The sequence below is a fragment of the Desarmillaria tabescens genome (assembly GCF_030435595.1).
Source record: "Desarmillaria tabescens strain CCBAS 213 chromosome Unknown EV420scaffold_8, whole genome shotgun sequence".
Taxonomy (NCBI): Eukaryota; Fungi; Basidiomycota; class Agaricomycetes; order Agaricales; family Physalacriaceae; genus Desarmillaria; species Desarmillaria tabescens.
In genome coordinates, this window is record NW_026848307.1 from 800,069 (window position 1) to 813,997 (window position 13,929).

Below are 13,929 nucleotides of genomic sequence, written 5' to 3' on the forward strand. Positions count from 1 at the left end.
GGATGTGGCTGGTCTCGAGTAGACAGACACTACAGGATGTGGTGCCGTCAAGACAGCAACAGAAAAAAAAAGCAACATCTTAGTAGCCAGAAACCTAACGCTGAAAGGGAGATAATCTGGACCTGGCCCGCTCCCCATGCCACAGCAACCTCAATATGAGCTACCGCACGATCGACCCTGAAACTGATAAGTACTACCTCTTGTCCACCGCCTTATCCATTGAGTCTGAGAAAAGAATCAGTGCGCTGGAGCAGGGGGGAAGACCTACTATGCCATAGGTCCTGTTTTCATTCACGTTGATAAGGACATGGCAGAAATAGCATGTCACGAAGGATGTGGCATGGAAAGCATGTCCACCTCTGTGCCTGGCACGGCTCTAATCGAAGAAACTGTCTACAACACCTTGCAGTGCGCACAAGGTCTTTCCCGATCCGTTCATCAAGATATACTTCAAGCCTGTCGGACGCCAGGAGTATGAGGGAGGAAAGGATATCCGATGACGTTCAGCAGGACGTGGAGGATAGTCCAGCACCTGAACGTCCCTAGGCGGCCTTTGAAGATTCGGCTGTCAGGCGAGATATTTCCTCGCGGTCTGTTGTTGAGCTTCAGTCAGATCAACGGCAAAGACCGACCTTCCCCCTTCGAGCGACGAACTCGGTCAATACTCGGTACTACTTATCCTCCTCTGTGTTTCATCTTACATGCTCTCCCCCAGATTTGCGTGTGAGCTGTCAGAAAGGGTTCATATTAGTTTGCCTATCTCAAACCCATGCGCTCTAATCTGATTTAGACTGCGCCATCATCATCACGATGTCGGCGCATCGCAAGCATACTGGCAATGAGCGACACGTTACACTTGCTGAAAGCTTCTCGGCCTCAAGTTCATCACCCCTCACCGATGCTGGTGCCTTCTTCTAAGTGCATCTTGGCAAGCAGGCAGTTCCTACTCCCGATCTCAAACACTCGCCTTCACAGATCCCGATCGCTGATTATGTCGATGTAGATGTCTGAAGGCCTGGACCGAGCAGCCTCCTGAAGCATCGAAAACGAAATACTCGGAGGACCCTGTATGTACAACGGCACACACAGAAGCCAGTAGTGGCCAGCAAGCCAGACGTCCACCATCGAAGTTCATACATCAATAGACAGAATTAAAATACCCACACCACAGGGTCCTCGTTCCTTTTTGAGGACATTGAACGCTCCCCCAAAACATTAATCGGCGTTCCTCAATGAGCGCCAATCAGAAACGACGAGCCGAGATCAAACTAAAAATTCCCTTGTCCCAGGGCTGAGGGAAGATGTTCGCTCTTTTGTTCTTTCTCGCTCGCTACCCACCACTGTCACTCCTTCTAGCTCATGTCCAGTGTCGATGGCGGCTTGATCATAGTTGACGACCAGGATGCGGATGTAGCTTATACTGGTTCATGGACGTCCGCTGGGTCTGCGATGGAGTACAGCCAGACGATACACGCTTCTAATGAGACGGGGGCGTCGATGTCGTATAATTTCACAGGTGCGCCGCGTCGGTGTGAGGAATACGTTCCTGTCTGATATTATTTTTGAGGGACATATATCTCTGTCTATGGCGATTACGACCCAAGGGGCTCGTGTTCTTTGGTTTTCAGTCTGGATGGAAAGTCAACGGAGGTTAATACTCCACAGATCAACGCGACAGCGCACCACCGGCAGATATGGGCATCCTCACAGCTGAGCGATGGCAACCACACACTCGTTTATTCCGTCGACTCGTGTCACAGGAACAATGCTACTTCATCTGGGACGTACGGCTGGTTCGACTATATCTTGTATCAGCCTTCTCCCGGTACCCTCCCCGCCGCCAAGTACGTTGTTGACGACACCAGCTCGGATATCAAATGGGCAGGCAACTGGTCGCGAACTGGGGTAGACGGGGACTTTAATGTCACTGCCCATGCGAGTAGCAAGGGTGCTTCTCTCGAACTTCAGTTCACCGGTACCTTCCCTCCTTTCTGTCGTTTCATGCTCCTAACATCCCGCTGTAGGCTCAGCCATTACAGTTTATGGCCGGCTGGACAACCTCACAAACACCTTGACCTCTGCGGCATTCGCCATTGACAACTGGCGCTGGAGAAACCTACAACGCTCCAGCTCAAAACGCCACTGTTTTTAACGAACAGTTCTTCACGTCCGGGACACTTCCCCAGCAGGAGCATACTCTTACAATGACCGCGCTGTCGGACGCAGCTATTTATATCGACTATTTTATTATTCGGTCCACACATTCTGGTTCTTCTGGAGGGAGCTCGGCTGGATCCTCTGGGAGGTCACATCGTACTGGAGCTATCGTCGGAGGGACGATTGGTGCAGTCGTAGGCATCGTAGCTGTCGCTGCTATTATCTACTTTCTTCTCACGCGAGGGAAGCGACCGGGGAAAAACAAAGATCTTAATTCACGTACGCACGATTGTCTTGATTCCCTGTCTGCAATCTGAACGTTATTCGGAAGTGACCCTGCCGCCATCAGGGATTGGGACCGGAAGAAGAGGCACCGTGTTGGTCAGGAACTCCGTAGACGGGAGTTATTCGCTCTCCGGGGTGGTGTCTCCCCATCATGGCCAGCATACGCGCATGCGGAGCGTTCATACTTCGCCTAGTAATTCTGATTTTGATAATATCTCCGGCCCAAAAACGGAGAGACGGCTGGTATCGCGTTTCTCGATAGGCTCGTCCATCGTATCGTCCCATGGCAAGTACGCTTCCGTTGATCTCTGTAAGTCCTTTCGCCTTCTGGAATTAATTTCGGTTATATCAATCAACTTTTCCCCCCTTCCAATCCCCCTAGTTCGCAATATCATTCCCACTCAACCACCCACACCAAGAACTCCCACCTCGGGCACCAGTTCGTCGCCTCTTCTCACGAGCATACCTGAATCCCCACCTGCCGGACGGTCTGCATTTTCACGCTTTTTCCCTTCCTCCTCGCCTCGTAAATCCCACACACATAGGCATATCCTATCAGATGGTGGGCCGTCGTATCCTCCAGATTATGGGCTGAGGTCGCCCCCCATGTCCCCTGGCGTGTCGTCCTACCAACCATCTGGCGAACCGTCTAGCCGAAACCTTCTGCATAGCGTCACAACGATAGATACCGACGATTATTTCCCGTCGATCTCTGATCTCAAAAGGCGACGGTTACCGGAAGTCCCTCGAGACCAACCACCGAGGGAATCGGTGGCGTATGGAGGAGAATCATCCCATAGTATGCCGAGTAGTAAGTCCTCCAAGTTCCTGGCAAGCGAAGGTAGTCTGATCGTGAATTGTCGCAGCCCCCCGTCCCCTACCTATTCCAGGGATCTTCGTCATTCGTCTTCGTTTCCTCCTGGCTCAGTCTCAGGGCACACGTGTTACGCGGAAAGTCGGAGGCGAGAATTTCATGGGGCTTGATCATGATGATCTGAAAAGGCCGAATACACTGGTGACGCTTTCGAGAGAGGGTATGTCGGCGTCGACTCTGCCTATTGTGCATACGGATAGTGGGTTGCGGTATACGGATGATCCTGCTGGTGGGCCGTCGGCGGAGGATATTGACACGACAACACTTGTCCCGGATGAACTGCCGCCGGTGTATACACTTCGTTGAGGTGGATTTAGTAGTTTTGTTTATTTTGGACCATAGCATTGATGTACCATATTCATTTTGCTTAGGCATTGTAATTGTATACATGGCTACAAGGTTGCGGATATCACCATGAATTCATTGGTACTTGGCTAACGGATCACTGACATGATCACCAACCGAAACACAAAACAAGAGGCCCAGCCAATACAACACCACACCAGTCACTTACGGACGATACAACTGCATAACCAGCACCGTCAATTCTGACATGACCAAAACAAAATACGAAAATATACAGATAACAAACTTCCAACTTTCAGAACACAACAAATGCCCCATTAGTTTGCTGCAACCCGAAGACCACCAACTGGAAGTCTTCGTAAATAAACAGCAAAGAAAAAAGGGATCCCCCGACAACACAAGCCAGTACTGCAGTGGCAAGGTCATCGCGCCTCCGCGTTGCAAGCAGAGCACAGAGGACAAGGGCGGCAAAAATTAGATAACCAATACGGGAGGCGGTGCCTCCGTAATAGTGGTTAAACTATTAAGAACAGATACTACACTTGATCTAAGCCAAAAGGCCAGAGTGGTAAGGTTTTCGGATGTCGGGATGGGGTTTATGTATTTCCGAGGGTGGGTGCACGGACCATGGCTGTTTTTGGTAATTGGACCGTGCCACACGCAAGTCCGAGATTACTGACACTAGGAGTGACTTCACTTTCTTTCTTCTTTCTTTCTTTCTTTCTCCGTCGTGGTGGGCGGTCTTTCTTGTAGTCCATTCGTATTGCGTTGCAGCGAGCTATCCCTCATGGTCACTACGCCGAAACATGCAAGTCTTTCTCCTTTGGTCAAGGATCATTGATATCTTGCCTTGTCCTCCCTAATGCTATTCCTGCTCGCGTCTCTGTTTCGCCAAGACGGCTCGGGCACTGTGTACAGCGCTATTTTCACCGCGCGCTGTTTCACACCGGCAACTAGCGCATATGCATGAATGTTAACTTATCTCAGCAACGCGGGAAATCTTCAAATAAAGACGCCCGTGCTCAGTCAGCACGACTCACACTACTATCGCTATCGCTATGGATTCAGTGAAGCCTTTGGAAATCGTTTTTAAACATGTCGGTGGCCTCAATATTGCCATGGACGTGTACGTGCCGGAATCTGCTACGCCTGAGTCTCCTGCGCCGGTTGTTCTGTGGTGGCATGGTGAGTTTTTACCGTTATCGGTGTCATTTGGTATGCTGATAAGAGAACTAGGAGGGGGATTGTTGCAGGTGAGCTCTGTCAGAACTTCTTTGAAGGGTTCGCTTATGCTCATCGCGCTACTGACATCTAGGGAACACGGAAAGGTCAGAAGTAATCAAGACCGTTACAGAGTCAGTCACTCATACATTTCTCAGCGCCCTCGTCTCACCAGCTCCGTTCGCCTTCGTCCCACAACATCTGCTTCATCTCTGCAGACTACCGCTTAGCACCCCAAGTCAAGTTCCCAGCCATCCTCTCGGACTGCAAAGCCGCAATCGACTTTCTCTTCACCCCAGAATTCGCCTCTGCCACGGGGAACCGCGTCGATCCCAACAAGCTCATTCTCAGTGGGAGCTCTGCCGGCGGGTGGTTGTCGCTCCTGTGTGGGACGGGAATCGGGTTCAAGGCGAGTGGGCTGGACCCGCCTGGGAAGGGGCGTGTTAAGGGTATCGCGGCATTGTATCCTATTACGGATCTGTTGGATCCGTTTTGGACGACGAAGCAGTACCCGGTGTCATACTTTAAACGCGTCATAGATAAGGAGGAGCTGGGGTCGTTCCTTGATCATAAGGGTGAGATCATGACTTCGTCTGCGTTGGATAGCCCGAGAAACGCGTTCTATCATTATATGATACAAGAGTACGTCGTGGCTTTTCTGTTTCTTTGCCTTGGGGGCGGTTTTGACTTTGTTTTTAGAGGGATTCTGGCGGACCTTTTGTTGGCGGGGGAGTCGATTAAGCCTTCGGCGTATAGTATTGCTGCCACTCTCAAGTCTGGCGAATTTGCGCTACCGCCAACGTATATCGTTCATGGGGATATTGACGATAAGGTTACTGTCCGACAGGCTAGAGATGTTGTTGCAGCTGCTGGTCCTGATGCTGGTGTACAGTATGATGAGCTGGAAGGTGTGGATCATTTGTTCGACAGGGATCCCTCCTGCAACATGGAGAATATGTATATTTTCATACATAGAGTTTTTGGTAATCTTTGATTTATGCACTAGTATATATATGCCAACTCGATCGTAGTAGCAAAAACCGTTAAGCAAGACTGAGTAGTGATTTATAGGGTACAAGTACAGATGCTACAAATATAAAGGGTAACAACAATGGTAGTAAGACCAAAGTAAAGCAAACCAAAAAAAGAGGATGGAAGATAAAGCAGTAGTCACCCAAAGAGCAAACTAGATTTAACGCTCCGACACACTCGAGTCATCATCATCCTCGTCGTCGGTATAATCAGACACCTGGATAGCCCCATACACATTTCCCCTCCTAACCTTGCCAGCAGCAACATTATCACTGGGCGGAACGCTGAGAATCAGGCGGAAAGCATCCTTGCCATTCAGGTAGAAGCGATAGAGCCGTTTTTCACGGATGAAGCCCAGGGATTCGTAGAGTGAAAGCGCGGCATGGTTATCATACTCGGTTTCCAATACGATCTGTAGAAGGGGTATTGATAAGAAATGACGTTTGGGGAGAACCGAAAAAGACAGAACGGACCTCCTCGACTCCGTCCTCCTTCATCGCCTCGAATAGAGTTTCGGACAAGCGCACTAGCTAGAGGAGAAAACAGAAAACCGCACCAAAAAAAATTGGTAGGGGTTTTAAGTATCTGAATTTCACGTGAGGATAGCAAAAGAGCTGGAAAGGTGGACGAACCGATTCCGCGCTTTCCGCCAGGATTTGCTGACGCTGAGCATGGCGATATAGCCTCTAGTTGTAGGTGTCACGGTGCATGCTTTGTTTGCAGACGATAACGCCTATTGGGTCCGAGTTGGACGGATCGCTGGGGTAGGCCTGGGATAATGAAGTTAGGTATTTGGAGTGCTTCGCAGGTAGAGGAGCTTACCAGGAAGGATAGGTGAGGCCTGTAGATAGAGGATGGTGTTAGTTGCGATATAGATAGAGGGATGGAGGACTGGCCATTGGTGTAGGAAATAACGAAAGGTGTATATAACGTATGGCTCGCTGAGCTCGTTCTGAACGAGCGCCATGACGTGGGGAAGGTCGGATTCACCGATATACTGGCGGTACATAATTTCGGAGGTCATGATGAATGTGGGAAGGAAGATAGATTGGACGTGGCAGGGAGGGGAACGTGACGTTATTCACGTGGTAGAGGGTGTTGCACAACAAATCTCAATAACGCGAAGTTTCTGGGCGGCTGGTTGTTGGACATATGGATTTTGAGGATACCGCGAAGGTTTTCAGTGAAAAAGAAACTTCGTATAGGGTTTACCGGGCGCCTAAAAGGAAGAGGCACTAAGTAAGGACTCTTCATTCCGGGCCGGGAGCTTGATTGAGTGCATCAGTGCATCATTCGTCATTCCATCAAAGATTAGTCTTGGCTCTAAGGGCCCTGCGGGAAAGTTTTGGGCACAAGGACTGAATTGCTCACAGTTCGCGGCACGTTTCGGACAAATTCGGACTCTGTATTGGAAATCTAAGGACGGTACTTGGCTTGAAGGCTGCGGACCTCGACCACGACGATAAACATGCTTTTCATCACGCAAACAAGGATCAGAGCCTTTGGGGCGGTGGTGGCTGCCTACGGTGTATACGAGTCCACTCAAATATGTAAAAGCATGTTGGAGCAATACCCTCCGCATACACCACCACCGACGTCGCAGCTCTGGGTCCCCAATAAGCAGGACGCGAGTCGACCGACATACGTACCCGCTGACTCCCCTGTTACATACTACGCCCGCATGCCGGCCAGCCTGTTTCCCCAGCCATTCAGCCTCGAAGAAGCGAGAAGGATATGGGCCGATGCGCTCTTGAACGGCAGCTTGTTAAGTCTAGAAGGCAGGTTGGTTGGGTGGATAAACGGCGCCAAAGAAGCAACTAGAGATGAAGCCAGGAGCTAAGCTGGTTGGTGGCGCATTGGAGGTCGTGCAGCCGCCCAGCTCGACATCGCAGTTGACGACTCGTTGGGCTATTCCTGAGGGGAGCATCAGATTTTTCGAGACCATCGCGAGATATGGGTATCCGTGGCGGCTGATGGAGGGAGGGAAGACATGAGATGCCGGTCGAAAGGGATGGTGATGATGTCCTTGTTGGTTTCTCGAGTGCGCATAACTATGCTGTGCTCGACGGTGACAACAAGGTTCTCCCCAGATGGGCAGAATGGGCACATCGTATGTATGCGAGGTTTATATTGGACGACGGGGTGAGAGAGCTGCAGAAGAGAGCCAGCTTGAAAGAACACGTAGACACTGGCAAGGAGCACTGAAAAGGGTGGCCTGGGATTCCAAGGATTCCAGCAGATTTACTGAAACACGTATTGTGTACCATATGGCAGAATCCTGTGTTCGGACGCACTGCCAGTTAATTGTCCGGCAAGTATGCGAGAATCGTCATGCGCGAAGTCTCTTTCGTGGGAACTTAGTGCCTTTCACGTCGATGCCAACGCAGCGACACGTCACCCGTTTCCTTTCCCTGTTATAAAGGACAGCCGCCATCACATCGAACTGTACTTTCTTTTTCCTCCCCAAAATGTCGTCGACACGACGGATGGTATCCGTTCTTTCTTTCACTTTCTTCGCTTTGATAGCCCTTTTCTGCTCTGTACGTGCAGAGGAGGCACACGCAGAATATGGAACTGTCATTGGAATCGGTGAGCATTTTTTTCTTTTTGAGTGATGTCTTTTCCTTATTTTTGTGGAACAGATCTTGGAACGACGTATTCATGTGTCGGTGTTCAGAAGGGCGGTCGGGTAGAAATTATCGCCAACGACCAGGGTCACCGTATCACACCGTCTTGGGTCTCCTTCTCCGATGACGAGCGTCTTGTTGGCGACAGCGCCAAGAACGCCTTCCATTCCAACCCTAGGAACACTGTCTTCGATGCCAAGCGTCTCATTGGTCGTAAAATGGACTGATGGTGACATCCAACGGGACATCAAGCACTGGCCTTTCAAGGTTCAGGAGAAGGGTGGTAAACCCGCGATTACTGTCGAGTACAAGGGCGAAACCCGCGACTTCACTCCCGAGGAGAATCAGCGCCTATGGTCCTTACTAAGATGAAGGAGACCGCTGAGGCATACCTTGGAGAGAAGGTCACCCACGCCGTCGTTACCGTCCCTGCCTGTGCGCCTTTTCTTTATACTCTCCGGCGACTTGTTCTCACTTTTTGACGCAGACTTCAATGATGCTCAGCGTCAGGCTACCAAGGATGCCGGAACCATCGCCGGTCTCCAGGTTCTCCGTATTATCAACGAACCCACCGCTGCCGCCATCGCCTACGGTCTCAACAAGAAAGGTGGCGAGTCCCAGATCATCGTCTACGATCTCGGTGGTGGAACTTTCGATGTCTCCCTCCTGTCTATTGATGACGGTGTCTTCGAGGTCATGGCTACCGCTGGTGACACTCACCTTGGTGGTGAAGATTTCGACAATCGTGTCATCGAGTACCTCGTCAAGCAATACAAGAAGAAGACCGGCACTGATGTTTCGAGCAACCTCCGCGCTATGGGTAAACTAAAGAGGGAGGTTGAGAAGGCCAAGAGGACGCTCTCCAACCAACAGAGCACCCGTATCGAAATCGAGAGTTTCGAGGATGGCAATGACTTTTCTGAGACTTTGACCCGGGCCAAGTTCGAGGAGTTGAACATGGATCTCTTCAGGAAGACGATGAAGCCCGTTGAGCAGGTTCTCAAGGATGCTGGTGTTAAGAAGGAAGACGTTGACGAAGTAAGTGCCTTGGTTTTTCTTGTTTCACTTTCATACTTATCATCGTTCTAGGTCGTGCTCGTTGGTGGATCGACTCGTATTCCCAAGGTCCAGCAACTCCTTAAGGAGTACTTCGGCGGCAAGGAGCCTTCCAAGGGTATCAACCCCGATGAGGCTGTTGCCTACGGTGCTGCCGTCCAGGGTGGTATTCTCTCAGGTGCGGAAGGAACTGCCGATGTCGTCCTCGTCGACGTCTGCCCACTCACTCTCGGTATCGAAACCACTGGCGGTGTCTTCACCAAGTTGATTCCTAGGAACACTGTCATTCCCACCAGGAAGAGCCAGATGTAAGTTTTTTGATGTGTTTTCGAGTCCCTCAGGCTGACGGCTTGCCTTAGCTTCTCGACTGCCGCTGACAACCAGCCCACTGTGTTGATTCAAGTCTTCGAAGGTGAACGTTCCCTGACCAAGGACAACAACCTTCTCGGAAAGTTCGAGTTGTCCGGTATCCCTCCCGCGCCTCGTGGTGTTCCCCAGATTGAGGTTACGTTTGAGATTGATGCCAATGGTATCATGAAGGTCGCCGCCGCTGACAAGGGAACGTGAGTGGACTTTTGATGCTTCGTTCGTTTTTCTTACTAACAATTTTCGATAGTGGCAAGTCAGAGTCGATCACTATCACCAACGAAAAGGGCCGTCTGTCACAGGAAGAGATTGATCGTATGGTGGCTGAGGCTGAGAAGTTCGCTTCTGAGGATGAGGCCCAGCGCAAGCGCATCGAAGCTTTGAACTCCCTATCTGCCTTTGTGTACGGATTGAAGTCTCAGATCGGTGACCAGGAGGGTCTAGGAGGAAAGATCAGCGATGAGGACAAGAAAACCATCCTTGACGCCGTCAAGGACACGACTGACTGGTTGGATGAGTATGGCTCTTCAGCGACTGAGGAGGACCTTGAAGAGAAGTTGGCTGGTACGTTTTCGTCTCTTTGATTTGTGATGATCAGTTCTAATGACGTATTCTACAGAGGTCCAAGCCATCGTCAACCCCATAACGACAAAATTGTATAACGCTGCTGGACCCTCTGATGACGACCAGGAGGCGTTCCGAGACCACGATGAGCTCTAAAGGATTCTCTGTATACATACCAATACTTTACTTTATATTATCGTAGCGCGGTGGCGGTTAGACGATACGCGCTCGACGGCATTAATTATTGTTGAGTAGCAGCGCATACATGGCCCTCATTGAAGCATATAAAATGAGAAAAAAAAGTTAGAAACCAGTGCAATTTTGTCCCTCGCGTCTGATTGGAAGGTAGTCGTGCTTCTCCACGGTTGCCAAGTGATGTGGCCTTTGAATTGACGGTGATGTTGAGGTCGAGAGACTGGCTCAGGCTGCTCTTCAAAAATTCTGGCATTATAAATTCGCTCACTGCTTTCTCTCTTCGCCACGGCGACCCTTCATTACGTGCATTCCGACTCGGCATTGATGTATCTCCCTGGTTCAAGCACTCAGAATATGGTCAGGCAGGCGAGAATAAAGAGCTAAGAGTATTGTTCTTTCGCATCGCTGCACTTCTAAAGCGCCCAGTTCTTCCTCTGTTCGTATTCGATGGACCACATGCAGCAAAGGAACGCCATCCGATGGAGAAGGAGTTGACGAGTGGCATGAAGGAGTTGGCAGAGGCGTTCGGTATCGAACACAGGACTGCGTCGGGTGATGCTGTCGTCGATCTCGCATTGCTCAACGCGCACGGCGTAATCGATGGCATATTAACCGATGACTTTGAGGCCTTTCTGTACGGTGCTCATACTGTCATTCAGAATCCGTCCTCGACTCATCGCGGTCCACCGAACGATAAGGGCAAACAAGAACGGTATCTCGTCCATCGCCTTGCCGACCTTGGATATAATAGAGCAAGTCTTATATTCATATCACGACTTTGCACACAGACAGGAGCATTCGACTGCAACTTTATGGAAATCGCGATTGAGCTCACCCGATTGGGCTTCGCCGACTCACTCCTGAGAGCAGCTACCACTATGACCCGAACCGAACTAGAAGCCTTCATACCATCCTGGCGCGCAGAGCTCATCCAGGAGCTCACTACACCCTCCGACGCCTTCTCTCCCTCCCTAGCCCACTTTGCACAGTTCGCCCGCGTGTCCTCCTTCTTCCCCGACGTCAACATGCTCCTCGCCTACATCAACCCCGCCATCACCATATCCCACGACATACAATGGTCCCGCCGCGAACCGTCTTTACCCGCCCTCGCGTCGATATGCGAGCGCTACTTTGAGTGGGGCTGGAAGTCGGAGATCGTGAAGCGGTTTAGGACGATTATGTGGCCATCGATTGTGATTCGGGCGATGCGGCGGTACGCGATGGCGCCTGACCAGCCAGTGTTCACGCTCGGGGGGATGTTCGCGGGGAGCCAGCGCGTAGGGGTGGATAATGATTGGATATTGAGGGTCACGGGTAAGAAGGAGGATGCGTTTTTCAATGATGAGTTGTTGTATTATGTGGAGGTGGATCCGAGGATGTTGGTGTACCTTGCAGAGGCGGGTGTGAAGGGTACGCGGCGTCCGTTGCCGGATTGGAAGGCCCCGAAGGAGCCTGTGGATCCGATGTCCCCGTTGAAGATGTGGCTCCCTGCTGTGTTAGTGCGAGAGGCGCGGCCTGATTTGGTGCAGGCGTATGAAGAGTCGCTTGTCCTGAAGGCAAAGCAATCGCGTGCACAGAGCAAGAGGGTGGGTGAGAACGAGGACTCGGTTTCCAAGGTCAGACGAGGATTGAACGAGCCCCGAGACTGATCCTTACCAATTTTCAGAAGCGTCGATCCACAGGGAAGACTGCAGCTACAAAAGCTCTGAAGGTTGCTTAGTTATATTTATACGGTGCGCTCCGTTCGTGTTGTGCTATTTCGTGCTTCTGGTTAATGGTTATCTTTTGACAGATCTGGGTTATTTATGTACTAATAGAAGGGTTGGCGAACGCGCTGGTGTATGACGAGAATGCTACTACATTGCTATCATTTTGACGTGCAAAGAGGAGCAAGCGTCTATCCGAGCCCCAATAATTTCCGGCGAGCGCTCATTTGGACTGAATAATTTACAACAATGGCGCTTCACAGTAAGGTATTGATATCTCCAGTTTCACACTTCTTAGCTGGCTACCAGATGCTCTGACCCAGTCGTTATGGTGTTACCCTTAGAGATCTTCGTATCTAATAAGCGAAGACTGATCACCCTGGCATCACTCCCTGGATAACATACCAGGCGATCGGATATAGATTAATCGGTCTCGGGGAGGGGGTTTGTACGCCGCCAACGCCGTGTCCAATGCTGAGATTCAGAAGAATCGAAGACAAATCGTCCTCAGTGTTTGTGTGCAACATGACCTATCTTCTGTTGGAGGCTGTTGGCCACTACAGGATATTTCGGAGGTAAGCGCTCCTTCAATTCCTCGCATGAGTTCACGTTCACTACCTAGATTAACCAAGGTAAATTTATGTGTCGCGACAAACCCTGTCACCGCAAGATCTACAGAAGCCACGAGGCAAATAACGGGGCATCGGTACGTAGCGGCTGTTTGTTCCAACCACAAGATTTCAATGAATAACAGTGAAAGCACCTGCAGTAACATCAACAACATCATGCATGAAAGCCGAACCGGATGCGCAATACAATAATTCCTAGATGGTGATTAACCTCTCCTCAGAGCGTGCACAGGTTACTCACAGAAGCTTTGTCGAGTGGTATTTCTGTCAACATATCGAGGTCAAGAAATGGGGGAAATTTTTAGTGAGGTATTACTTGATGTTATTTCTCCCTACGCTTACAGACACTCAGAGGGGTACAGCCGGAGTGTTATAAACACGCTTGGTGCCTTCGTATGAAGGATGAAAAATATCAGAATCAAGCGGGTAACTGTAAGTCAATCGCTGAGCAATTTGGAGCTTCGTTTCTCGCATTGATGCCAAAACGTTTTCAGGTTTGTGATTGGGTCCGAATCTAATTGAAGTTACAGTAGTGTCCAGGTGCTGATGGTGTACTGTGGGTCTCGCGCTAGACTCGGCGTAATACCCGCTATACGGGTGGTAATTATGATACGAGCGATACTTAGGTCTTCAACCGGACCCTGCACGGGTCGGACTCGGAACAAACTCTAAGAACGCCGACCAACCCAGCGAAGTTCCCCTATGCAGAAACACCATAAAGAGCGAGCTCGAGACTTTAGTTACATATTCAATGGTTATGTATAACGGGCCTTAGCCGGAACAGGGCATTATTAACGTCACATTCTATTTGGGCCTCGACGCATTGCTGATACCTGTGAAATAGGTACATTGAACCTCGGTGTTCTTGTCGTCTCAGAAGGAACACGACCGTGCTGTTATTGCAAGATCTA

The 13,929-nt window shown here is 50.3% G+C and overlaps 7 protein-coding genes across 7 annotated transcripts; 6 read left to right on the forward strand and 1 right to left on the reverse strand.

Moving 5' to 3' along the window:
- Positions 1-1,359: 1,359 nt before the first annotated feature.
- On the forward strand, positions 1,360-2,152 carry EV420DRAFT_1732556 (uncharacterized protein; the record flags this gene model as incomplete). Its single annotated transcript, XM_060479939.1, has 3 exons — positions 1,360-1,516; positions 1,568-1,975; positions 2,025-2,152. 3 exons carry the CDS (start codon positions 1,360-1,362, stop codon positions 2,150-2,152), a joined length of 693 nt encoding a protein of 230 aa, XP_060334570.1.
- EV420DRAFT_1156568 (uncharacterized protein) lies at positions 2,082-3,764 on the forward strand. Its single transcript, XM_060466127.1, has 4 exons — positions 2,082-2,436; positions 2,489-2,752; positions 2,825-3,253; positions 3,309-3,764. The coding sequence occupies exons 1-4, from the start codon at positions 2,205-2,207 to the stop codon at positions 3,620-3,622; spliced, it is 1,239 nt and encodes a 412-aa protein (XP_060334571.1). The 5' UTR covers positions 2,082-2,204; the 3' UTR covers positions 3,623-3,764.
- Positions 3,765-4,680: 916 nt separating this feature from the next.
- Positions 4,681-5,837, forward strand: EV420DRAFT_1639190 (Alpha/Beta hydrolase protein; the record flags this gene model as incomplete). Its single annotated transcript, XM_060476938.1, has 5 exons — positions 4,681-4,807; positions 4,859-4,875; positions 4,938-4,950; positions 5,002-5,485; positions 5,543-5,837. The coding sequence occupies 5 exons, from the start codon at positions 4,681-4,683 to the stop codon at positions 5,835-5,837; spliced, it is 936 nt and encodes a 311-aa protein (XP_060334572.1).
- A 198-nt stretch (positions 5,838-6,035) lies between these two features.
- EV420DRAFT_1639191 (uncharacterized protein) lies at positions 6,036-6,899 on the reverse strand (the record flags this gene model as incomplete). The annotated part of the gene is made up of 3 exons (XM_060476939.1): positions 6,036-6,287; positions 6,349-6,401; positions 6,698-6,899. 3 exons carry the CDS (start codon positions 6,897-6,899, stop codon positions 6,036-6,038), a joined length of 507 nt encoding a protein of 168 aa, XP_060334573.1.
- Positions 6,900-7,433: 534 nt separating this feature from the next.
- EV420DRAFT_1618921 (uncharacterized protein) lies at positions 7,434-8,080 on the forward strand (the record flags this gene model as incomplete). The annotated part of the gene is made up of 3 exons (XM_060475406.1): positions 7,434-7,661; positions 7,687-7,832; positions 7,855-8,080. The coding sequence occupies 3 exons, from the start codon at positions 7,434-7,436 to the stop codon at positions 8,078-8,080; spliced, it is 600 nt and encodes a 199-aa protein (XP_060334574.1).
- Positions 8,081-8,343: 263 nt separating this feature from the next.
- Positions 8,344-10,851, forward strand: EV420DRAFT_1732575 (heat shock protein 70; the record flags this gene model as incomplete). Its single annotated transcript, XM_060479940.1, has 8 exons — positions 8,344-8,464; positions 8,518-8,715; positions 8,815-8,937; positions 8,990-9,540; positions 9,592-9,866; positions 9,918-10,121; positions 10,175-10,488; positions 10,544-10,851. The coding sequence occupies 8 exons, from the start codon at positions 8,344-8,346 to the stop codon at positions 10,642-10,644; spliced, it is 1,887 nt and encodes a 628-aa protein (XP_060334575.1). The 3' UTR covers positions 10,645-10,851.
- A 3-nt stretch (positions 10,852-10,854) lies between these two features.
- On the forward strand, positions 10,855-12,613 carry EV420DRAFT_1156955 (PIN domain-like protein). Its single transcript, XM_060466128.1, has 3 exons — positions 10,855-12,299; positions 12,353-12,416; positions 12,476-12,613. Exons 1-2 carry the CDS (start codon positions 10,887-10,889, stop codon positions 12,401-12,403), a joined length of 1,464 nt encoding a protein of 487 aa, XP_060334576.1. The 5' UTR covers positions 10,855-10,886; the 3' UTR covers positions 12,404-12,416; positions 12,476-12,613.
- The last annotated feature ends 1,316 nt before the right edge of the window (positions 12,614-13,929 follow it).

Bases quoted from the DNA above. Each gene is read 5' to 3' on its own strand.
- EV420DRAFT_1156568 (XM_060466127.1), top strand. From the start codon at position 2,205: ATGACCGCGCTGTCGGACGCAGCTATTTATATCGACTATTTTATTATT. The intron at 2,753-2,824 runs GTAAGTCCTTTC...CAATCCCCCTAG, and splicing joins GTACGCTTCCGTTGATCTCT to TTCGCAATATCATTCCCACT. The intron at 3,254-3,308 runs GTAAGTCCTCCA...GAATTGTCGCAG, and splicing joins ATCCCATAGTATGCCGAGTA to CCCCCCGTCCCCTACCTATT.
- EV420DRAFT_1156955 (XM_060466128.1), top strand. From the start codon at position 10,887: ATGTTGAGGTCGAGAGACTGGCTCAGGCTGCTCTTCAAAAATTCTGGC. The intron at 12,300-12,352 runs GTCAGACGAGGA...AATTTTCAGAAG, and splicing joins ACGAGGACTCGGTTTCCAAG to CGTCGATCCACAGGGAAGAC.